This window comes from Emys orbicularis, chromosome 10 (assembly GCF_028017835.1).
Source record: "Emys orbicularis isolate rEmyOrb1 chromosome 10, rEmyOrb1.hap1, whole genome shotgun sequence".
In the NCBI taxonomy this organism is placed as follows: Eukaryota; Metazoa; Chordata; order Testudines; family Emydidae; genus Emys; species Emys orbicularis.
The window spans coordinates 20,354,500-20,374,496 of NC_088692.1; the positions used below are offsets into that span (position 1 = coordinate 20,354,500).

The 19,997-nt window shown below is 41.1% G+C and overlaps 1 protein-coding gene across 1 annotated transcript; it reads right to left on the reverse strand.

Annotated features, from left to right (window-relative positions):
* Nucleotides 1-6,987: 6,987 nt before the first annotated feature.
* On the reverse strand, nt 6,988-15,586 carry RSL1D1 (ribosomal L1 domain containing 1). Its single transcript, XM_065412239.1, has 9 exons — nt 15,488-15,586; nt 14,811-14,950; nt 13,647-13,785; nt 12,561-12,709; nt 12,363-12,464; nt 11,219-11,312; nt 11,004-11,132; nt 9,603-9,824; nt 6,988-7,514 (listed from the first exon to the last, which is right to left on the reverse strand). Exons 1-9 carry the CDS (start codon nt 15,584-15,586, stop codon nt 7,164-7,166), a joined length of 1,425 nt encoding a protein of 474 aa, XP_065268311.1. The 3' UTR covers nt 6,988-7,163.
* Nucleotides 15,587-19,997: the final 4,411 nt, after the last annotated feature.

The window sequence follows — 19,997 nt, forward strand, 5'->3', positions numbered from 1 at the left end:
ACTCCTGTTCTTTTTGGCTTCAACAGTTCATCTCCCTGGCTCCCTAGGCCTCCACTGCACTGTTCTCCAGGCTGCCTACACTCCTGTCTCCCCTGCTCCTTGTCTACAGGCTGGAGTCCAGTTTTTGCTCCTCAACTTCCTGTTGCTTAGCTCCATGGAACAGAGCTGCGATCACACACTGTAATTTAGTTAATTCTTCCCTGGTGGAAAGCTGCAGAATAAACCACAGCTTCATGCAATCTCTGCTGGGCAGGGGGAGAATAAATTTCATGTGCCTGGCTGCAGCAAAATGGTTAATTTCATGACAGGAATTCTAAAATCCATCATATCATCATATTTATATTGGGAAAATATCAAATTATGTAAACTGGGGAGTACACAGACCCTTGCATGAGATGAATGGGGCAAGTTGCACCTCTCAGAGCTATTGATTAAGGTTCTCTGCGGATGTAGACTAGGGTTACCAACTTTGAAATGCAAAAAAACCAGCAAACCCCCCCCCCCCCCCCCCACACACACACACAAGGCAAGCCCACAGCAACCCCACCCACAAGGCAACTCTGCACCCCCCTCTTCAACAGTCACTTATAGTATCTAGAGAGATAACATATATATAGATAAGATTGATAACATTTTTTTACTTAAACTGCGCAAGGGAGAACACTGCAGCATCTTTAGTTGGACACAAACATTTAACATTAGGTATCCAAGTGTATTGTGATAATAATGCAAAATGTTAGACCCATGTGAAAAAAAACTGGCAGATTACTTTTTTCTGGCAACTGGCCAATCCATAAAAATAATGGCCAGGCCAGTCAAATGCCAGCCGGATGGTACCCTAATATAGACTGATGACACTCAGCTAATGTTTGAGGTTTTCTCTGTAACATCACAACTACAAACATTTTTATTTTAAATTAAAGATCAGATTCTAGAGAATAATTGTGCAGCAAAATGGTGAATAATTCTGCAGCAAATTTCATGGCCTCAGGATCACACAATACACAGGGCCCTGCTAAAAGTCTTATCAGTTCTGGGCTAGAATGTGATAGGAGTCCCTATCTTTTCAAGGCTGAGGATAATATTCTGTCAGAGGCAGGGTCTGAGGTGGATTGGCCATAATTAGTTAACATGAGATTAAGGGGAGTTATTTAGAGAGGACTAAGGTGCAATTATCATATTTGGAATTAATAGAGCAGTTGATGCCCTCTGATGATGGGCTACAATGGAAGCTGCCAGTGGTTTTGCAGTTCATGGTTACAGGAAATTGGTAACAAGGAAGAAACAGGCTTAATTTTCTAATAGTTGGAAAAGACTTTGAGAGCCTCAGAAAGCACTGAAGGATTGCAAAGTATTAAACCGTTCAGTGTGTCTCTGCAAAGAGACTTAAAAACTGAATTAGATGGTTATTTCCTTCCACTTACAGCAACTATAGAATGTGATCAGCTTTCAAAAAAGAATGGTCTTTTTTTTTTCAAATTATCAGTGTACTTTGGAAAATATTACATTAAAACTGACACAAATATTCTGAGGCTGCTGCTATCAACATACTGATAAGTTTCTGTCCGCATACCTGAATATCAGACCACACCTCTGAGGGAAAAAGATACTGACAATGCAGGAAAGCTAGGATTAAAGCTGAATCCAGAACAGCCAATAATGCTACCTTTTTCAGCCACAGGTCCCTCACTCACAGCTCCTTCATTGCACGTCATCAATGTGTTATGAATACAAACTGTAGTGTCCTTATTTTAGGCACGAGTGAGTTTTCTTTAAATGGGGTTTGATCCTATATGAAATGTGAAGACTCCTCATATACCTACTAAATAGATGAGAGGGTAACGTATGCAGCAATAGGGCTTACTAGGTCTCCATTGCTGCTAACAATAGGTATGTCTTCCAGCCCTTGCCTCCTTAGAAAGTTGCAGTGGTGAACTCATTTTCCATTCTTTGGAAAGCAGCATTGTTAACCCGTTCACTCTTTGCCTGAGCATCTTGTACATAGGTTTGGTTGCTGGGATTATTTTATTAATTATTTGTATTTCAGTAGTGCCTGCAGGTTTTTCATTAGGGCCACATTGTTCTAGGCACAGTACAAACAAAAACAGTGCCTGCCCCTAACAGCTTATTGTCTAAATAAGTAACTAATTAACTAATGATCCTGCAAGATCAGACCTTCCTTCCAGTGTTATCTGAGAGCAAATGGTAGGGTCCTATTGCTATACCAATAAAACTAATTTTCTGAAACCTAGGAAGTGGCCTAGAATACCTAGTTCTAAACTTAATTTGTATTTGGATATTTTTCTATTATGACAGATTGGTACTAAGAATCTAGGAGCACAATTCATATTGGTCCTTGCCCCTCTTTCTTAAAAAAAAAATCTATACCAAAGTTAAAAGCACAGACCAAAGAGAGTAAGTGGAAGACAAAGAAAAACAGTGTTGTAAAGTAGCTCCCAAAATGTTTGAATAAAAGGCATGTATCTATACAGAAGTAGAAATTATTTGTTATTTATTAATGGATCCATTCTTTTAAAATAGAAATCTTATAAAACTTGTTTTGTAACATAGTGATAAACATAGTATACACAATCATAAATTGGCCTGTGAAAGTCCCTAAAGCTCTATTGACAAGACCTACCTGCTACCTTCCTCAACTTTGTAGCATTGATCACATATGGTGGTTGATGGTTTTCTATTCTTTGAGTTCCTTTTCTGTCTTGTCAGTTGGTAGTATCCAAACATCTGTTTTTCTTACATTTAGATGTGTAACCCTGTTTATTAATTGTCCTATCAAAACTATATGACATAAGCATTTCAGATGATGGGTATGGGCTTAGCTTTCTGAATAAATTATCCCAGATTTCTATTGTTGCTTTCATAAAAGGGTGGTTATATATTAATTTTGGCCTATAGGTTTTATTTATCCAGGGGATCAAATAATTTTGTTTTCATTTGCAGGGAGGCAGGATGACTTAGCAGATTGAAGATCGGCCCAGGACGCAGGACATCTGGATTCTATTCCTGGTCTAGCTACTGGCCTGCTGGGTGGCCTTATGCAAGTCACTTCACTCCCCCTGTGCTTCAGTTTTTCCATCTGTAAAATGGGGATAATGAGGATTACCTCCTTTGTAATGTACTATGTAATAGGTAGGTATTATTATTTAGGCTGAGAATTGTAATTGCTGAACATCTCACTAGTAGGTGAAAGTACACTTGCTAAGAAACCTTAAAGATTGTGTACTACTAGCACCCTTTCTACCTTTAACCTGAAATCACTTTAGCAAATGAAAATAGTAGACAGAGGTATTAGAATAAGCAGAGGGTTACATCTATTCTGTAGTTCATAGGATTGGGTTCTGTTTTTTTAGCTTAATAGTTGATAAACATCCTTCATTTCCTGTGGACATTTTACTTGTCACTCTCCTTGAAAAATTTGTTATGAAGAGTAGTTGAATGAGAGGAGGAAGAAGCCAAAAGATTGATTTTATATATATATATATATATATATATATATAGTACAGAATGGTTTGTGTTGCTTCTAGGGCTGTCAAGCAATTAATCATGCTGTTAATAATAAAATACCATTTATTTAAATCTCTTTGAATGTTTTCTACATTTACAAATATATTGATTTCAATTACAACACAGAATACAAAGTATACAGTGCTCACTTTATATTTATTTTTTATTACAAATATTTGCACTGTAAAAAACAAAAGAAATAGTATTTTTCAATTCACTCCTACACGTACTGTGTGGCAGTCTCTTTATCATGAAAGTTGAACTTACAAATGTAGAATTATGTACAAAAAATAACTGCATTCAAAAATAAAACAATGTAAAACTTTTGAGCCTACAAGTCCACTCAGTTCTATTTCTTGTTCAGCCAATTGCTCAGACCAACGAGTTTGGTTACAATTTGCAGGAGATAATGCTGCCTGCTTCTTGTTTATGTCACCTGAATATGAGAACAGACGTTCAGATGGCACTGTTGTAGCCGGCGTCGTAAGATATTTACGTGCCAGATGCGCTAAAGATTCATTGTCCCTCCATGCTTCAACCACCATTTCAGAAGACATGCCTCTATGCTGATGACGGCTTCTGCTTGATAACAATCCAAAGGGGAGCAGACCGATGCATGTTCATTTTCATCATCACAGTCAGATGCCACCAGTTGATTTTCTTTTTTGGTGGTTCGGGTTCTGTAGATTTCCGCATCTGAGTGTTGCTCTTTTAAGACTTCAGAAAGCATGCCCCACACCTTGTCTCTCTCAGATTTTGGATGGCACTTCAGATTCTTAAACCTTGGGTTGAGTGCTATAGCTATTTTTAGAAATCTCACATTGGTACCTTCTTTGCATTTTGTCAAATCTACTGTGAAATTGTTCTTAAAATGAACATGTGCTGGGTCATCAGCCGAGACCGCTATAACAAAAAATATATGGCAGCATGCGGGTACAACACAACAGGAGACATACAATTCTCCTCCAAGGAGTTCAGTCACAAATTTAATTAACATTCTTTTTTAATGAGCGTCTTCAGCATGGAAGCATGTTCTCTGGAATGTGGCCAAAGAATGAAGGGGCATATGAATGTTTAGCATATCTGGCACATAAATACCTTGCAACGCCTGTTCTCAGTTTCAGGTGGCATTGTAAAGAAGCAGGCAGCAGTATCTCCTGTAAATATAAACAAACTTGTTTGTCTTAGTGATTGGCTGAACAAGAAATAGGACTGAGTGGACTTGCAGGCTCAAAAGTTTTACATTGTTTTGCAGTTATGTATTTGTAAGTTACACTTTCACGATATAGAGATTGCACTACAGTACTTGTATGAAGTGAATTGAAAAATACTATTTCTTGTTTACAAATATTAGCACTGTAAAAATTATAATCAAAATAATATATAGTGAGCACTGTATACCTTGTATTTTGTTTTGTAATAGAAATGAATATATTTGAAAATGTAGAAAAACATCCAAAATATTTAATAAATTTCAATTGGTATTATATTGTTTAGCAGTGCGATTAATCATGATTAATTTCTTAAAATCGCAATTAATTTGAGTTAACTGTGATTAATCAACAGCCCTAGTTGTTTCACAGATTAGAAACAGGCCTGCTATTGAAAGCGTGACATATTTTCCTTGATCACTGTTTAGTTTCAGAGCTTTAATCTTTCCTTTTACAAACAGCTATATCACAGCTATTACCTGAAGGAACTTGAAAATGAGGAGAAATAGCTTATATTTGATATGGTATAGATGCAAAGACAGCAGACGGCTTCAAAGAAAGGGGTTACATGGTCAAAGTGCCAGGCTAGGAAAATGATCTTTGCAGCAGCATTGTGAGGAGGAGGCCAAGATTGCATTTGTCAAGGCCAGAGAAAAGGATGTTGTAATAATCAAGACACGATATAAGAGCTTGGATGAGAGTTTTAAATGCATTGATGGACAGGAAAGGCTGTATTTTAGCAATGTTATGCAGAAAGAATCAGCAAGATTTAGACTGGGCTTGGATGTAAGAACCTTAAAATGGTTCGGAGTCAAAGATGACACCCAGGTTGCTGGCCTGGCAGGCAGTATGGCGCTGTTATCCACAAGGATCGAGAAAGGTGGCAGCGGGGGAAGAAATGGGTTGGAGGGAAAGATTAAAAGCTCTGTTTTATCCATGTTGAGCTTGAGCTGATGGCTAGACATCCATAAGGAAATGTCAGAGAGACCAGGTGAAATTTTAGTTTGCACAGGAGGCAGTAGCGAGTGAGATCTGAAAGTCATCCACATAGAGATAGTGGTTGAATTGATGTTTGCGGATGAGATTACCCAGAGATAAGGTGTAGAGAGATAAGAGAAGGGAACCAAAGACAGAGCCCCCTTGAACTCCCACAAAACATTGGAGGATCCTCCAAAGGACATGCTGAAATAGCAGTTAGAGAGAGAGGAAAACCAAGAAACAACAGTGACATGGAAGCCAAGGGAGAACATGATTTCAAGAACATGGATGATGACTTAGAAAGCAGCTGACAGGTCAAGGATGAGGATTGTTGTAATAATGGGGCCTACAAATTTACCTTAATATTGAACTCAACTGACCATTATAATTATAAAACTGTTTAAGAAAAAATGTGAGGAGACAAAGACTGAATTAATTTAAACAGAAAGGATTTACTGATATCACTCAAGGACTGTGTTAAAATTATGACTGGTAAATAAGGACAGAAAATCAATGGACCAAAATACACGTTATGGAAATTATGCCTTTTGGTGGGCAAAATAACAAGAGGATTCCACCCACTGCTTTTTTAGAGCCCTTAGAAAACACTTTGTGGGAGAAAAACAACTTTTTACCATCCCCTCAGCAAGGGTTATTGCTGTGACACTAGTCCCTGGTAACGCAATGGGGATGTTTGACCATCACTGCTATGCCAGAGAGAACCCCAGCTTGACATGTGAGATCCTGCTCTGTCTTCTCCTCTTATCCCAACCCCATATGTTCCTTTCCATCCCCTGCAATCTTCCTCCTGTTCTTTCTCTGCTTTTCACCTGATCCTGAAATCAACTGTACTGCAAAGCACCAGCACAGCAAGCTGAGACTGCCCATCCAGCTCTGCTCAGCTGAGAAGGACCAGTAAAGGAAAGGGACCTGACCCGATCAAGCAGACGTTGTCCCAGAGGTGAGCTAGTATCCACAGCAACAGCTTTGTGGCCAACCCAAAGCATCTTTATCATTGACCAGCCTCCCTCTATCCTGAGAGCATCAACAAAAACTGTATTTCCCTCATCTTTACTATCCTCTTTCTTCTCTCCCTTCTGTGTTGTTAAAAGGAAACCACTCTTGTTTGGAGCATCCACTTAGCTAAATAAAGCATTGAAGTGTATTTTTTAGTATAGGTAAAGGAAATAATACAGCCTGGGGGTTGACACAAAGAAATGTAGAAACAACCAAGTTAGAAAAATGTTTATTTACATGTCTCATAGCCCCACTGCTACTGGTAGGAAACACTGATGGGCAATTACAAACCTTGGTGAAGACAGCTCCCTATGCTCAGGCTTTTTAATCAAGCTGTTTTCTCTAATTTATAGTGATTTTTTTTTTTAAGCAAAGCAAATACCTTTAATCAGTTCACTTTATAGGATAAAGCAATAATATAACTGACAGAGTTCAGGCTGATTGTGGGACTTTCATTTTCTTGGGCATCTGTTTTGGTGTTTTGAGAGCTTTCTTGGCTGATTTTACAAGCTTGCCCCCATGAGGTGTGTCAAAGGATTTTGCTGCTGGTTTTTTGGGAGTCTTTTTCAGCTCCTTCTCCTTTACTACTTCCTTTGGGCTCCTGGGCTTCTTGGGTTGTTTCTGTTGAGCTGGTATTGGCAAATCTTCCTCATTTTCAGCCAATTTCAGTTTTGTTTTTGGAGTCTCTGGAGCCAACGATGTCATCTTTCTCTTACCAAGTGGTGTCTCAGGTTTTCTGCTCATGTTTACACCTTTTCCTGGAGTCTGATTTGGTTCCGTTTTCTGTATATAAGAGACGGGGGGAAAAAGTGTCATCTTACAACAAAGGACACATCGTAATGGTTTCGCAAGACAAGATTGATAAAAACATTAGCACTAAAGATCAGTGCCATCCACTGAATAGAATATTCTCTGCCCTAACTCAATTGGTCATATTTCAGGTAGGCTGTGCAAGGGTTAATATAAACCAACTCAACCATGAAAGGGTCCAAGAAAAAAAATATTTTCACTGATACTGTACAGAAAAGGATCAGACTTAAGGAGAACATACTAGTAGTTGAAAGGTTGTGCTTTAAATAAAAAATCCAAGATGACTATTTTTCATTTTAGAACAACTTTGTAACTTATGTTCATTCATTTTCTCTCCATTGGATATTTAACACAGACTTGCTAGATATGTCTGCAAACTGAGCATGGTTAGAGATGTGAATACCAACATCCTCCAAAGTTAGCTTGATCGTTCATTAGCCCGTTCGTTTACAAGCCAACCCCCCAAAATGGATAGGGAAAAGTAGCGAAAACTGTATGACCCTATATTTCAGGGGTTGAAAAACTTTGGTTCCCGGCCCATCACGGTAAGTCGCTGGTGGGTCGGGATGTTTTGTTTATTTGGAGCGTCGGCAGGCATGTAGACAGGTTTCAGAGTAGCAGCCGTGTTAGTCTGTATCCGCAAAAATAACAGGAGTACTTGTGGCACCTTAGAGACTAACAAATTTATTAGAGCATAAGCTTTCGTGGGCTACAACCCACTTCTTCGGATGCATATAGAAGAATATATATGAATATATGGTTCACTCTATATGCATCCGAAGAAGTGGGTTGTAGCCCACGAAAGCTTATGCTCTAATAAATTTGTTAGTCTCTAAGGTGCCACAAGTACTCCTGTTATTTTTGGCAGGCATGTAGCCCCTCAGCTCCCTGTGGCTACGGTTCGCTGTTCCCAGCCAATGGGAGCTGCTCCCAGTAAACAAAACTACAATGTATTAGATCAGGGATCGGCAACCTTTGGCATGTGGCCCGCAACAGTTTGTTTACCTGCCACGTCCTCAGGTTTGGCCGATCGCGGCTCCCACTGGCCCTGGTTCGCCGCTCCAGGCCAATGGGGGCGGCGGGAAGCGGTGCGGGCCGCGTGCCAAAGGTTGCCGATCCCTGTATTAGATATTCAATTCAATGATTCCATAGAGTTTAAAACCATCAAATTTTGGTGTAGACCTGTTTATAAGCCGACCCCTGCTTATGATGCATCACTTTTTTTTACCAAAAATATTTGGCTTATGAATGAGTATATACGGTATATGATCCTGAGTATTTCCATTCCCAGTAATGACTTGATCAGTATGAAGAGTGCACCAAGGCTTTCAATTTTTAATAGCCTTTGGCTTTCCTATTTTGTTGCTATCAGAAGTGTAAATTATATGTATTAGTCCACAAAAGATTTGACGTTACTTCTCCCCTAAATAGTGACCTCCACTCAGGCAAAAGGAGGCACATTTAAAGAGATTTATTTGATTCAGAACTTGCTTCAAAGCTGTTCTATCTCAAAAGTCAGAGTAAGGGAATGAATTGCTACCAGACAGCTATGATTATCTATGGCAACCAGTCCTTTACCAACATACTGATGTCAAACAGTTTGATGAAATGGTACATAAGACACATATATGGGCAGAATATCCATTTACAGAGTGCATAGTTTTCATCTTTCCAAATAGCAGACATGTGGAAAATGAGTTGACCAATCTAGTTAAGATTTTGGACATCTGGAGTGCAAACAGTAGATAAAATTTCACTCCAGAAGCCATTGTTTTATCTAAGAGAGAACCTATTATTTGTGCTAGTCAGGCTTGTAAAAACTCCCAAGAATCCCTTGCTCTTGTGATGTCCCCAGGAATACATGTTGCACTCCAAGTATATTAAAACACACTGCCCTGCAAGCATTAGGTTAGACATACCAATGATTTAACTTGCTCGCTGTTTCCATTAGCCTGTCTCAAGCCTTTTCCTTTCTAAAGGTATATTTCATCCACATTAAAAATCTTCATTCAGTTAAAGTTAAACTCTAGATTTCACAAACTTGTTGTTAAATAGAATTACCTCCTGCCCAGCTATACTAGCTTCTGTTTGAATAGGAACAAGTTGCGGAATTTCTCTATCATCCTCATCTGGTTCTGTGACTGCCAAGGTTTCTGCTTTTCTCTTCTGTTCCATCTCAAGGTTTTTGGTAGTAGCATTCTTCTTCTTTTCAGCTGTCACTTTGGCTTTAGGTGAAGTCTGTTCTGTGACTGCCTTCTGTTTCCTTTTTTTCCCTTTCTTTTTCTTATAGGAAGAATCAAAACATCTTCAGTTACACATCACCCCTCCACCCCAGTCCGAAACATTATTACAAATATATTGATCTATTTTACTACAAAGGCAAGAATGAATAGTCCACTATTGTAGAACTTCTGAAACTGAAGATCTTGAAAGAGTGCTAACTTCTAAACTAACACTAATTACAATTCTTCGGTAACAGCAATTTTATAAGCAATGTTATCATGCATCTTGCTATGCAGCAGTTCAGCAACAGACAAGGAGGAAAACAATGCTGAGTTTTACTTTTACAGAACTTGCTAAAGGTATAGTAATCCTGTATGAATGACATACATGGACTAATACATATTGTATTAATATCGATAAATTACATGGTTTAGTGGATTATTATATATCTACATTTTTAAAAATTCTTCCTCCTCCCTGTATAGAAGTTATGCTGACATCAAAATTGACAAGTTCACAAAATGTAGAGCTGTGAGCAATTAAGCAAAAAATCAACTATTTTAAGTACGGGAAATCAATTGCAGAATTCAATGCAAAGAAATAGTTGACATTCTTCAAGTGGATTAAACTGATGAAACAACATCCAAATAAGACAAAAAAAATTAAAATAACCCAAACTTTTTAGAGTCTATTACCCAAACAATATTGAAGTCATAGTTCAGCTGATGAGTAATCGATGCATCCTCCTGAGCTGTGCATGAATTTAATTAATTAATACGATTAAGTATTTATTTTCATTTTTTGTATTTTCCTTATAAAAATAACTGAAGCCACGTAACCTGACTGGTCCATGAAGAAGACCAGATCTCAAGGTAGAAACAAGGATATAAAAAAAGTGAGGGAATCCCATCCCCTACCAGTTTAAGGGAGGATACTAGCAACACTATAGGATTACGTTTTCAATTTGCCACTACTTCAAGTAGAAACAGTGGTTTCCTATTACCATGTACCATTTGAAAAGCATGCAGTCATGCTAACAAGTGCTGGGTGAGAACAGTTCAACATCACTTATGTGTACTGCTGTCTGTGTACTGCACCTAGATGTCTGGCAAATATTCCCAATGCCAATATGTTAAACTTACATGACAAACACTTTATTCAAATAACCAGTTATAGCACCACCTTGTGCTATAAGTTGTGGAAAGTTATTCTGTAAAGAAGTTAGTAGGAAGTTTTTACCTGTCCTCCCTTTTGATGGAGAGATGGCTGCTTGTCAAGCTCATCTAAATTGCAGATATATGAATTGAAGATTGGGAGAGCAACAGATTTGAGTGTTTTGAGGTGAAGAACTTTAATATTTTTCCAATTCTGCAATAATTAAGAAGAGTAAATATAAACAAAGAAACGCTTAAATCAAGTCCACTTCACATTCTAATTTAATCAAGTGATAGTACCTTTGGCAACTTATTGGAAATCACCTCAGCAGCAACAGAAACATTTTCTAATAACTCATCAGCTTTCATTCCAGTGTGACCTACACGTGCTGTACTGAAAGAAAAGAGAGGTGTGCTGTTTATCCTACAGTAAAACAGACCTTCTGACTGAACCACTTGCTTTTAGGCATATCAAGAAATTGACTATGAGTACTGTCTATTCACAATGATCTTAATTTAAAAAAAAGAATGCTGGACTTCACAGGGAAATAAGATCTATTGTAACTATTTTATACTAGCCTTTTCAGTATTTGGACACTTGTTTTTAGTTTTTGTTTTGCAAGATGCTATTAAATCTTTAAAGAATACCTATATTTGTAGCAGGAACTAATCGTGCCTAAAGAAGTTATAGAAGTATTTAAATATAAAATAAACAAAGGTGGGGAAATCTTAAGAAAAAGATACTTCAATTGGTAAAAACAAGGAGTTGTCTCTCAAAAGTCATAAGGGTAACGTTTTCAAAACTAAGTGACTTCGTTTCCTAAGATCTGTTGACTTTCAATGGGATCTATGGTTCAAGAGTCCATTAGGAGCTTTTGAAAATTTTATCCATAAATCTTCAAGCTACCTATGTACATCATTAGAATAGCTAAGTGTTATTCCCATCATAAAATAAAGATTTAAAATACAGAAAAGAGGACTGTGTATTAATATGGCAGTTATCACTGATTTACAGAAACAAGACCTTCTCATACAATAGAGTGTCCCAGTAAACTGATTTGTTATTAATGGTAGTAAATAACCCTATGCAATCTATTAGGCCACATAAAAATTCAGCAGGATGGGAGATTAATACTAATGTTTAATGCATTGTGATTATTAGGGCTATGATGTCATCTAATTTTTTTTTTTAAAGTTACAGTCAAGAGGTCAAAAAGAAAACTCCTTGTCAAAGTTTCTATTAAAAAAACAACAACCCCAGTCTCTCTGTACAAACCAATGTCCACTGCAAGTACTGTGCATTTTGGTGAACCCTTACCTCATTTTATTCAAAGCCCTACTGGAGGGAAAGTAAATAAATTAATTTAGTATTGTATCCTGACCCTACTATTAGGAGCACAATACTGTTCTTCAAGTGAAGCACAAGCCAAAAATCGATACTTACTAACAACACCCCTTGTTGGTAACTGGAAGTATAGTTCCCTGAATATGTTTATTTAGTTCCTTAGCTAGATTCTTGGCTTTCAGGTTCACAGATAAAGGTGCCCTAAAAACAAAAAAGGAAAAGAAAAACACAATTCACTAAGAACAGTTCAGCTTCACAGGACAATATGGTATAAATATGTATTAGCTACAGACTTACTTTTTGCTTTGATAAAAGTGCTTCCCTATATGTGAGGGCAAAAGCCTTCTAATTCGGTCATCGGCCAGGAAGAGGTCAAATCTGTTCAGGAGACGACGCTTTGCTTCAAATGGTTTGTATTCTTTTTTGAGAGTTTTATAGGAGATGATCTGTAATGTGAAAGTAATGTTAGGATTAAACTCCCTTGCAAGAATGAATGGAATACTTCTATGATTATATACAACTGAGTGGCATGACTGCCAATCCATTAAGACTTCCACATTAAAATGCATTCTGTTGTCTTCTCTACTTTATTTAAAACACTGACACATTCTTTTTTGTATAAATTCCAACTGAAGAATGCACAATGCTTTTTTAGTTTTTAAAAAACAGGTAATAGCCTTTAAAAAAAAAATCAAAATACAGATATTAGATAGCAATAAAAAATATATATATAACCATCAAATGGTAGCTGAACTACATATGGTCACACATAATCAATCCAAAACCACCCATTTCAAAAACAAATTTTGACTGCTTTTAATTCCTATTAGGACATAGGAGCCAACACAGCTGAGAATGGGAGAACTGTGAATTGTTTCAGCTTGTGTAAACAAACTCTGCTTAATAATTCACATGTCAAACACTATATAATTTTGTCCAGTAAATAAACATGTTAAAGAGTATTCAATTTTCCATTTATGAAAGATTATCTTATTTAAGTCATATGACAGTTAATGTTGAAACCACACTGGCAGACACTGAAAAAAGTTTTCTAAAAATGCTTTAAAAACTATTTTCAAATTATTGTAAACTAATGGCATGTTAAAAATGAAGCAAAAGGAACTATTAATTAATAAGCGTGCTCTGATCTATTTTGCTTGCATAATATTGAAAGCAATGACAATTTTACACTTTTGGGTAAATGTTGAAGTTTTGAAAGTTTGATAAGCTAGAGAAATTTGATTAGAAGTCCTAAGTTTTGAACCATCTGAATTAAGTTAATATTTTGCATTAGAAATCACACACCTGTTTTTCTTCTTTTGAAGTTTTAAGGAGAAAGACAAGACATTATTGTCCCATATCATATTCCAATGTCTTCCTTACCTGGCTGATACTTGTGATCCCATTCTGGATCAACAGTTTCTTGTACAAGTTTTCGGTCTGTTCTCCAGATAATTCAGGTTCATCTTTTGTGAAGAGGCAAACTTCAGATGTTTCTGGTCGAATACCATGAGGAAGTGGGCTATAAAAAGAAGGTGAGACGGGTGGAAACATTCAGAGATGGAATACAAATCTCCCTTTCCAAAATTAGGCCTACAGAGAAGTTCAAAATCACTACAGTTATGAGTACTTCAGAAAGACCTTAGGCCCCAATCCTTCAGTGACTTAGGCCTGTTCTATACTACAATTTTAGATCAGTATAGCTACATATGCCTGAGAGACGTAGCTATACCAACCTAACCCCGGTATAGACCGCACTAGGTTGATGTAAGAATTCTTACGTTGACCTAGCTACTGCCTCTCAGGGAGGTGTATTACCTACAGCGATGGGAGAATTCCTCTCATTGGCGTAGATGGTGTCTACACTGAAGCTGTAGCATTTTAAGTGTAGACATACCCTCACATGCTTAAGTACTGAGTAATCCCACATACCTCATTAGGACTACTTAAAAAGTGTCAAGATAAGCATATATTGAAGTCTTTGCTGGATTGGGGCCATTAGTAGATAGATCCATAACTTCTCATGCAGCATCACTGTGGCTCAAAATAAAATTTGGGTCTCACGTCTACTAATCAATGGCACAAAAGAAAGTAGGAGGAATCTTTTAGCGATTTTTAGTAGCACTGAAAAAACATGTAGTGTTATTTCCTGAACTGAGAAGAATGCTTAAAAACAGATACCAACTACTCAGAAACCAAGAGGATTGGTGCACTAGATACAGAGATTATAGGCCTAAATCGTGTTTTATTTATGTAACTAATCTAAATGACTTCAAGTGAGAAAGGTATGAAAGATCTGATCCTTTATATATCTGACTCATATATCAAGGAAACTCCCACACATGCTCAGTCAGTGCTCCAAACTTTTGATGCTACTAACAATTCTTGAAACCAATAATTTTTTTTTTTAAACATGGTGGTCTTATGGGGATACAAGCAATGAATGTAAGTTCAATCCACTGCAGGCCACAGCAGATGAAAAGTATTTATTATAGAATACAGAAAATCAGAGCCTTTGAGGAAAACCAGAAGTGTAAGAATTCTTACATTTTGATAACTTGTTCTTGTGGTGGGATTTTCCATACTGTCACCATTAAGTATACATTCTCGTTCTCATTCAAAAGCAGTTCATCTGTTTTATCTTTGGTCTTTGTGTATGCCAGCAAGGCCTGCACTGCCTTTTTAACCTGGAAGGGTAGAGAAACAGCAAGATACATTAATGTTAAGGCCAGGCCTGAGTTTTCCTATTAGTGTGAATCAAAGTGAGTTATTGGCTGACACAGACTCTATGGTAGTACTGCCTGGCAGACCAGTTTTTCTCTCTCTCCCTTCACCAGAAGGGAGATTCAGCTTTACAGTTAAAATGTGTTCGGTTTGCCAGAACTGATGTTCCCCCTAGATATAGCACAAGTCACTGCGGAATTGCTTCTACCCCAGGGACGCAGTTCCAAGCCCTGTCGCCTCCCCCATCCCACGCATCGACCCCTAACACAGCCGAAGCCGGGCGAGCGCGGAACCCCAACCTCCCGCTCGTCCCCAGTGCCCAAGCGGAGTGCCAGGTGAGGGCTCAGGCCTGAGGCAGAGGAGCTGCCCCGCCAGCAGCCGTACAAGGCTCAGGATCTCCTCGGCACGAGTCCGCGCTGCGGAAGTGAAGGATCTCCGCAGCGATTCGGGCCTCCGCGACACGCGAGTCAAGCCCTGCTTGGCCGAGCACCGGCCGGTACCTGGGGGCGATCCAGCTTCTGGCCCGGCGCCGCCATGCTCCCGAGTCCCCGCAGCAGACCGACACGTGTGTGTGGGCCACGGTTCCTGCGCACACGCATGCGCAGATGTCGCGTCGTGATGACGTAAACAGCGACCGCAAGTTCTGGGCGGTGTATTGGTTGACTGAGTTTTCTTGCTGTGCTTTCGCTTGGCGATCCTCGGAGAATGGGGGGGGGGGGGGCGGTCTAGGATGACCAGATGTCCCGTTCTTATAGGGACAGTCCTGTTTTCTGGGACTTTTTCTTATATAGGCGCCTATTACCCCCCACCCTCTGTCCCGTTTTTTCACAGTTGCTATCTGGTCACCTTAGGGCGGTCTGAGGGAGCGAGCTGCGGGCCCTGGGGGAGGGCGGTCTTGGGGGGGGATCGCTCCGAGGGTGGGAGGGAGCTGCGGTACGGAGAGATCGCTCTGAGGGAGGGAGATACGGGCGGGGAGGGGGAGATCGCTCTGAGGGGAGGGAGGGAGCTGCGGGCACGGCGGGGGGGAGGAGATCGCTCTGAGGGGAGGGAGGGATCTGCGGGCACACGGAGGGAGGAGATCGCTCTGAGGGGAGGGAGGGAGCTGCGGGCACGGCGGGGAGGAGGAGATCGCTCTGAGGGGAGGGAGGGAGCTGCGGGCACGGCGGGGGGGAGGAGATCGCTCTGAGGGGAGGGAGGGAGCTGCGGGCACACGGAGGGAGGAGATCGCTCTGAGGGGAGGGAGGGAGATACGGGCGGGGAGGGGGAGATCGCTCTGAGGGGAGGGAGGGAACTGCGGGCACGGCGGGGGGGAGGAGATCGCTCTGAGGGGAGGGAGGGAGCTGCGGGCACGGCGGGGGGGAGGAGATCGCTCTGAGGGGAGGGAGGGATCTGCGGGCACGGCGGGGGGGAGGAGATCGCTCTGAGGGGAGGGAGGGAGATCGCTCTGAGGGGAGGGAGGGATCTGCGGGCACACGGAGGGAGGAGATCGCTCTGAGGGGAGGGAGGGAGATCGCTCTGAGGGGAGGGAGGGAGCTGCGGGCACGGCGGGGAGGAGGAGATCGCTCTGAGGGGAGGGAGGGAGCTGCGGGCACGGCGGGGGGGAGGAGATCGCTCTGAGGGGAGGGAGGGAGCTGCGGGCACACGGAGGGAGGAGATCGCTCTGAGGGGAGGGAGGGAACTGCGGGCACGGCGGGGGGGAGGAGATCGCTCTGGGGGGGAGGGAGCTGCGGGAACGGGCGGGGGGGAGATCGCTCTGAGGGGAAGGAGGGAGCTGTGGGCACGGGGCGGGGGGGGGTTGCTTTTAGGCGGGTAGGGAGCTGTGGCCATGGGGGGGGGGATTGTTCTGAGGGGAGGGCTCTGAGGGAGCTCTCTGAGGGGGTGGGGGAGAGTGCTGAGGGGGGTGGGAGCTATGGTCACACAGGGAGGTGTGAAGGTGGGGGGGAGGAGCTGAGGACATAGGGAGAGTGGGGGGTCCAAATGGGGAGGGAGCTGTGGGTACAGGAATGGTCTGCGGGGTGGAGCTGCTGGCATAGGAAGTGGGGGGCGGGGTGTTCCAAATGGGGCGGGAGCTCCAGGCACAGGGAGAGTAGGGATCCAGGAAGGGATGGGCTGTGGGCATAGGGAGACTGGGGATGCAAGGAAGGGAAGCCAGCTGTAAAAACAAGGGGAATGGGGGTCCAGCGGGGGCATCTGTCATAACCCTGTCTTCCTACCATAATATCATCAGGGCAGCTCTACCAGTAGCTGTTTAGTGATGGGAAATTTCTAAATGAAAATCTAGTATGCTGCAAGGTTCAGGTGTTTTTACTTGCAGTTTTGACCAGGTTTGCATGACACAGTAGTAGAAATACCAGAGCCCTGTCTGCATATGTAGACAAAGCCAGACTCACCAGAGTGTCAACTTGCCCAAAACAAATACTCAGGAATAAAATCTAGCAGGCCTGACACCTAGTTTCCTACTCCAAGCACTAGATTTAAACTTTGATGTGTGTATATTCAGGCATCCTATCATGGGGGAATTCTTTCTTAATTAGTTCCCCTATTTATTATTTAGGGCTGTTGATTAATCACAGTTAACTCACGTGATTAACTCAAAAAAATTAATCGTGATTAATCTCAGTTTTAATCGGATTGTTAAACAATAGAATACCAATTGAAATTTATGAAATATTTTTGGATGTTTTTCTACATTTTCAAATATATTGATTTAAATTACAACATAGAATACAATGTGTACAGTGCTCACCTTATATTATTTTTATTACAAATATTTGCACTGTAAAAATGATAAACAAAAAAACAGTATTTTTCAATTCACCTCATACAAGTACTGTAGTGCAGTCTGTAGTATAGTGAGAACAGGCATTTGCATGACACTTTTGTAGCAAGCATTGCAAGGTAGCTATGTACCAGATATGCTAAACATTCGTATGCCCCTTCATGCTTTGGTCACTGTTCCAGAAGACATCCTTCCATGCTGATGACGCTTGTTAAAAAAATCATACATTATTTAAATTTGTGACTGAACTCCTTGGGGGAGAATTGTATGTCTCCAGCTCTATTTTACTGGCATTTTGCCATATATTTCATGTTCTAGTAGTCTTGGATGATGACTCAGCACATGTTGTTCATTTTAAGAACACTTTCACTGCAGTTTTGACAAAACGCAAAGAAGATACCAATGTGAGATTTCTAAAGATAGCTACAGCACTCCACCCAAGGTTTCAGAATCTGAAGTGCCTTCCAAAATCTGATCGGGACGAGGAGTGGAGCATGCTTGCAGAAGTCATAAAAGAGCAACACTCAGATGTGGAAACTACAGAACCTGAGCCACCAAAAAAGAAACTCAAACTTCCGCTTGTGGCATTTGACTCAGATGATGAAAATGAACATGAGTTGATCCTCACTGCTTTGGATTGTTATCGAGCAGAATCCGTCATCAGCATGGATGCATGTCCTCTGGAAGGTGGTTGAAGCATGAAGGGAGATATGAATCTTTAGCGCATCTGTCATGTAAATATCTTGTGATGCTGGCTACAACAGTGCCATGTGAACATCTGTTCTCACTTTCAGGTGACATTGTGACCAAGAAGCGGGCAGCATTATCTCCTGCAAATGTAAACAAACTTGTTCACCTGAGCGATTCACTGAACAAGAAGTAGGACTGAGTGAACTTGTAGGCTCTAAAGTTTTACATTGTTATATTTTTGAATGCAGTTGGGTTTTGTACATAATTCTACATTTGTTTTTACAGTGCAAATATTTGTAATAAAAATAAATATAAAGTGAGCACTGTACACTTTGTATTTTGTGTTATAATTGAAATCAATATATTTGAAAATTTGGAAAACATCCAAAATATTTAAATAAATGGTATTCTATTGTTTAATAGGGCGATTAATCACGATTAATTATTTTTTTAATCATTTGTCAGCCGTACTATTATTGTATACTTCTCCCCATCTGCAAAAGGATACAAGGAGGACTGTTCTAGTCTATTCTAGAGGCATGTTGGTTGAAATACCTATGAATACAGTAACAGAAAATGGGAAACGTGAAGAAATACAGGGAAAATCAGGGGACTATACCCATGAGAAACAGAATATCTGGCCTAAGAATCCAGTAATAGGGTGACAGGGCTAGAGCTATATGGATTTTACCTTTGGAAACCAGGATGAGACCTGATGGAGAGAAACAAATGTAACAAATCTGTATGTTGGGGGATGAAGGTTCGCCCAGCCCTAGGTAACACTGATAAAGGTTGGCATGGGTTTGTTTTTGTTTTAAAGAGTTAGTGCTGTCCAGTGCTACATGTCAATTAACGGGGTGTGTGGCAGGTGAGAGGGGATGTCATGTGAGGGGTTTCTGAACAACATGGCCTGTAAGTTCAGGCAAGGCTCAAAATGCATTTCTGCTCTAACCCTATCACTCTTTAGCTGCAGGGCTTGTAGCAGGTACAGAAACAAAGGCAGCAGGGAGGCCATGCTTGAATATATGGAGTTGGCAGTTCTGCTCATTTCCCCCCTTTATTTTATTCTCTCTGCCTTTCAGTCTTGCTCTCACTCCGTTCTGTGAGATCTCCTTCCCCATTTTGTTGTTCTGTTGATGTGCCAGTACCAATAGAATACAAGGATTAAAATACTCTGGTCTCTGACACACTCCATGCAGCCATTTCAGATAGCTGGCTCTAGCATCTACGGCAGGAGTGGGCAAACTACGGCTTGTGGGCCTTATTCAGCCTGCGAGCCCTTTTAAGCCGGCCCGCGAGCTCCCGGTGGGGAGCGAGGTCTGGGGCTTGCCCTGCTGCGGCGCTCCAGCTGGGGCGCTGGTGCGGCCCTGCTCCGGTGCTCCGACCAGGGCGCTGGATCTGGGGCCACACCACGTGGCTTGGCCCCGCTCCAGTGCTCCTGTGATTGGGTTGGGGGGCTGCAGCAGCACAGTTCCTCTCCAGCGTCGCACCATGCGGCTCAGCCCCGCTCCGACCGGGGCGCCGGGTCGGGGGCCCCACCA

Excerpts from the sequence above, each read along its gene's own strand:
- RSL1D1 (XM_065412239.1), bottom strand. The coding sequence starts at position 15,586 with ATGCGTGTGCGCAGGAACCGTGGCCCACACACACGTGTCGGTCTGCTG. Across the intron at positions 12,465-12,560 it reads CACTTTTATCAAAGCAAAAA|GGCACCTTTATCTGTGAACC; the intron begins GTAAGTCTGTAG and ends TTTTGTTTTTAG. Across the intron at positions 11,133-11,218 it reads TTTCCAATAAGTTGCCAAAG|AATTGGAAAAATATTAAAGT; the intron begins GTACTATCACTT and ends TAATTATTGCAG.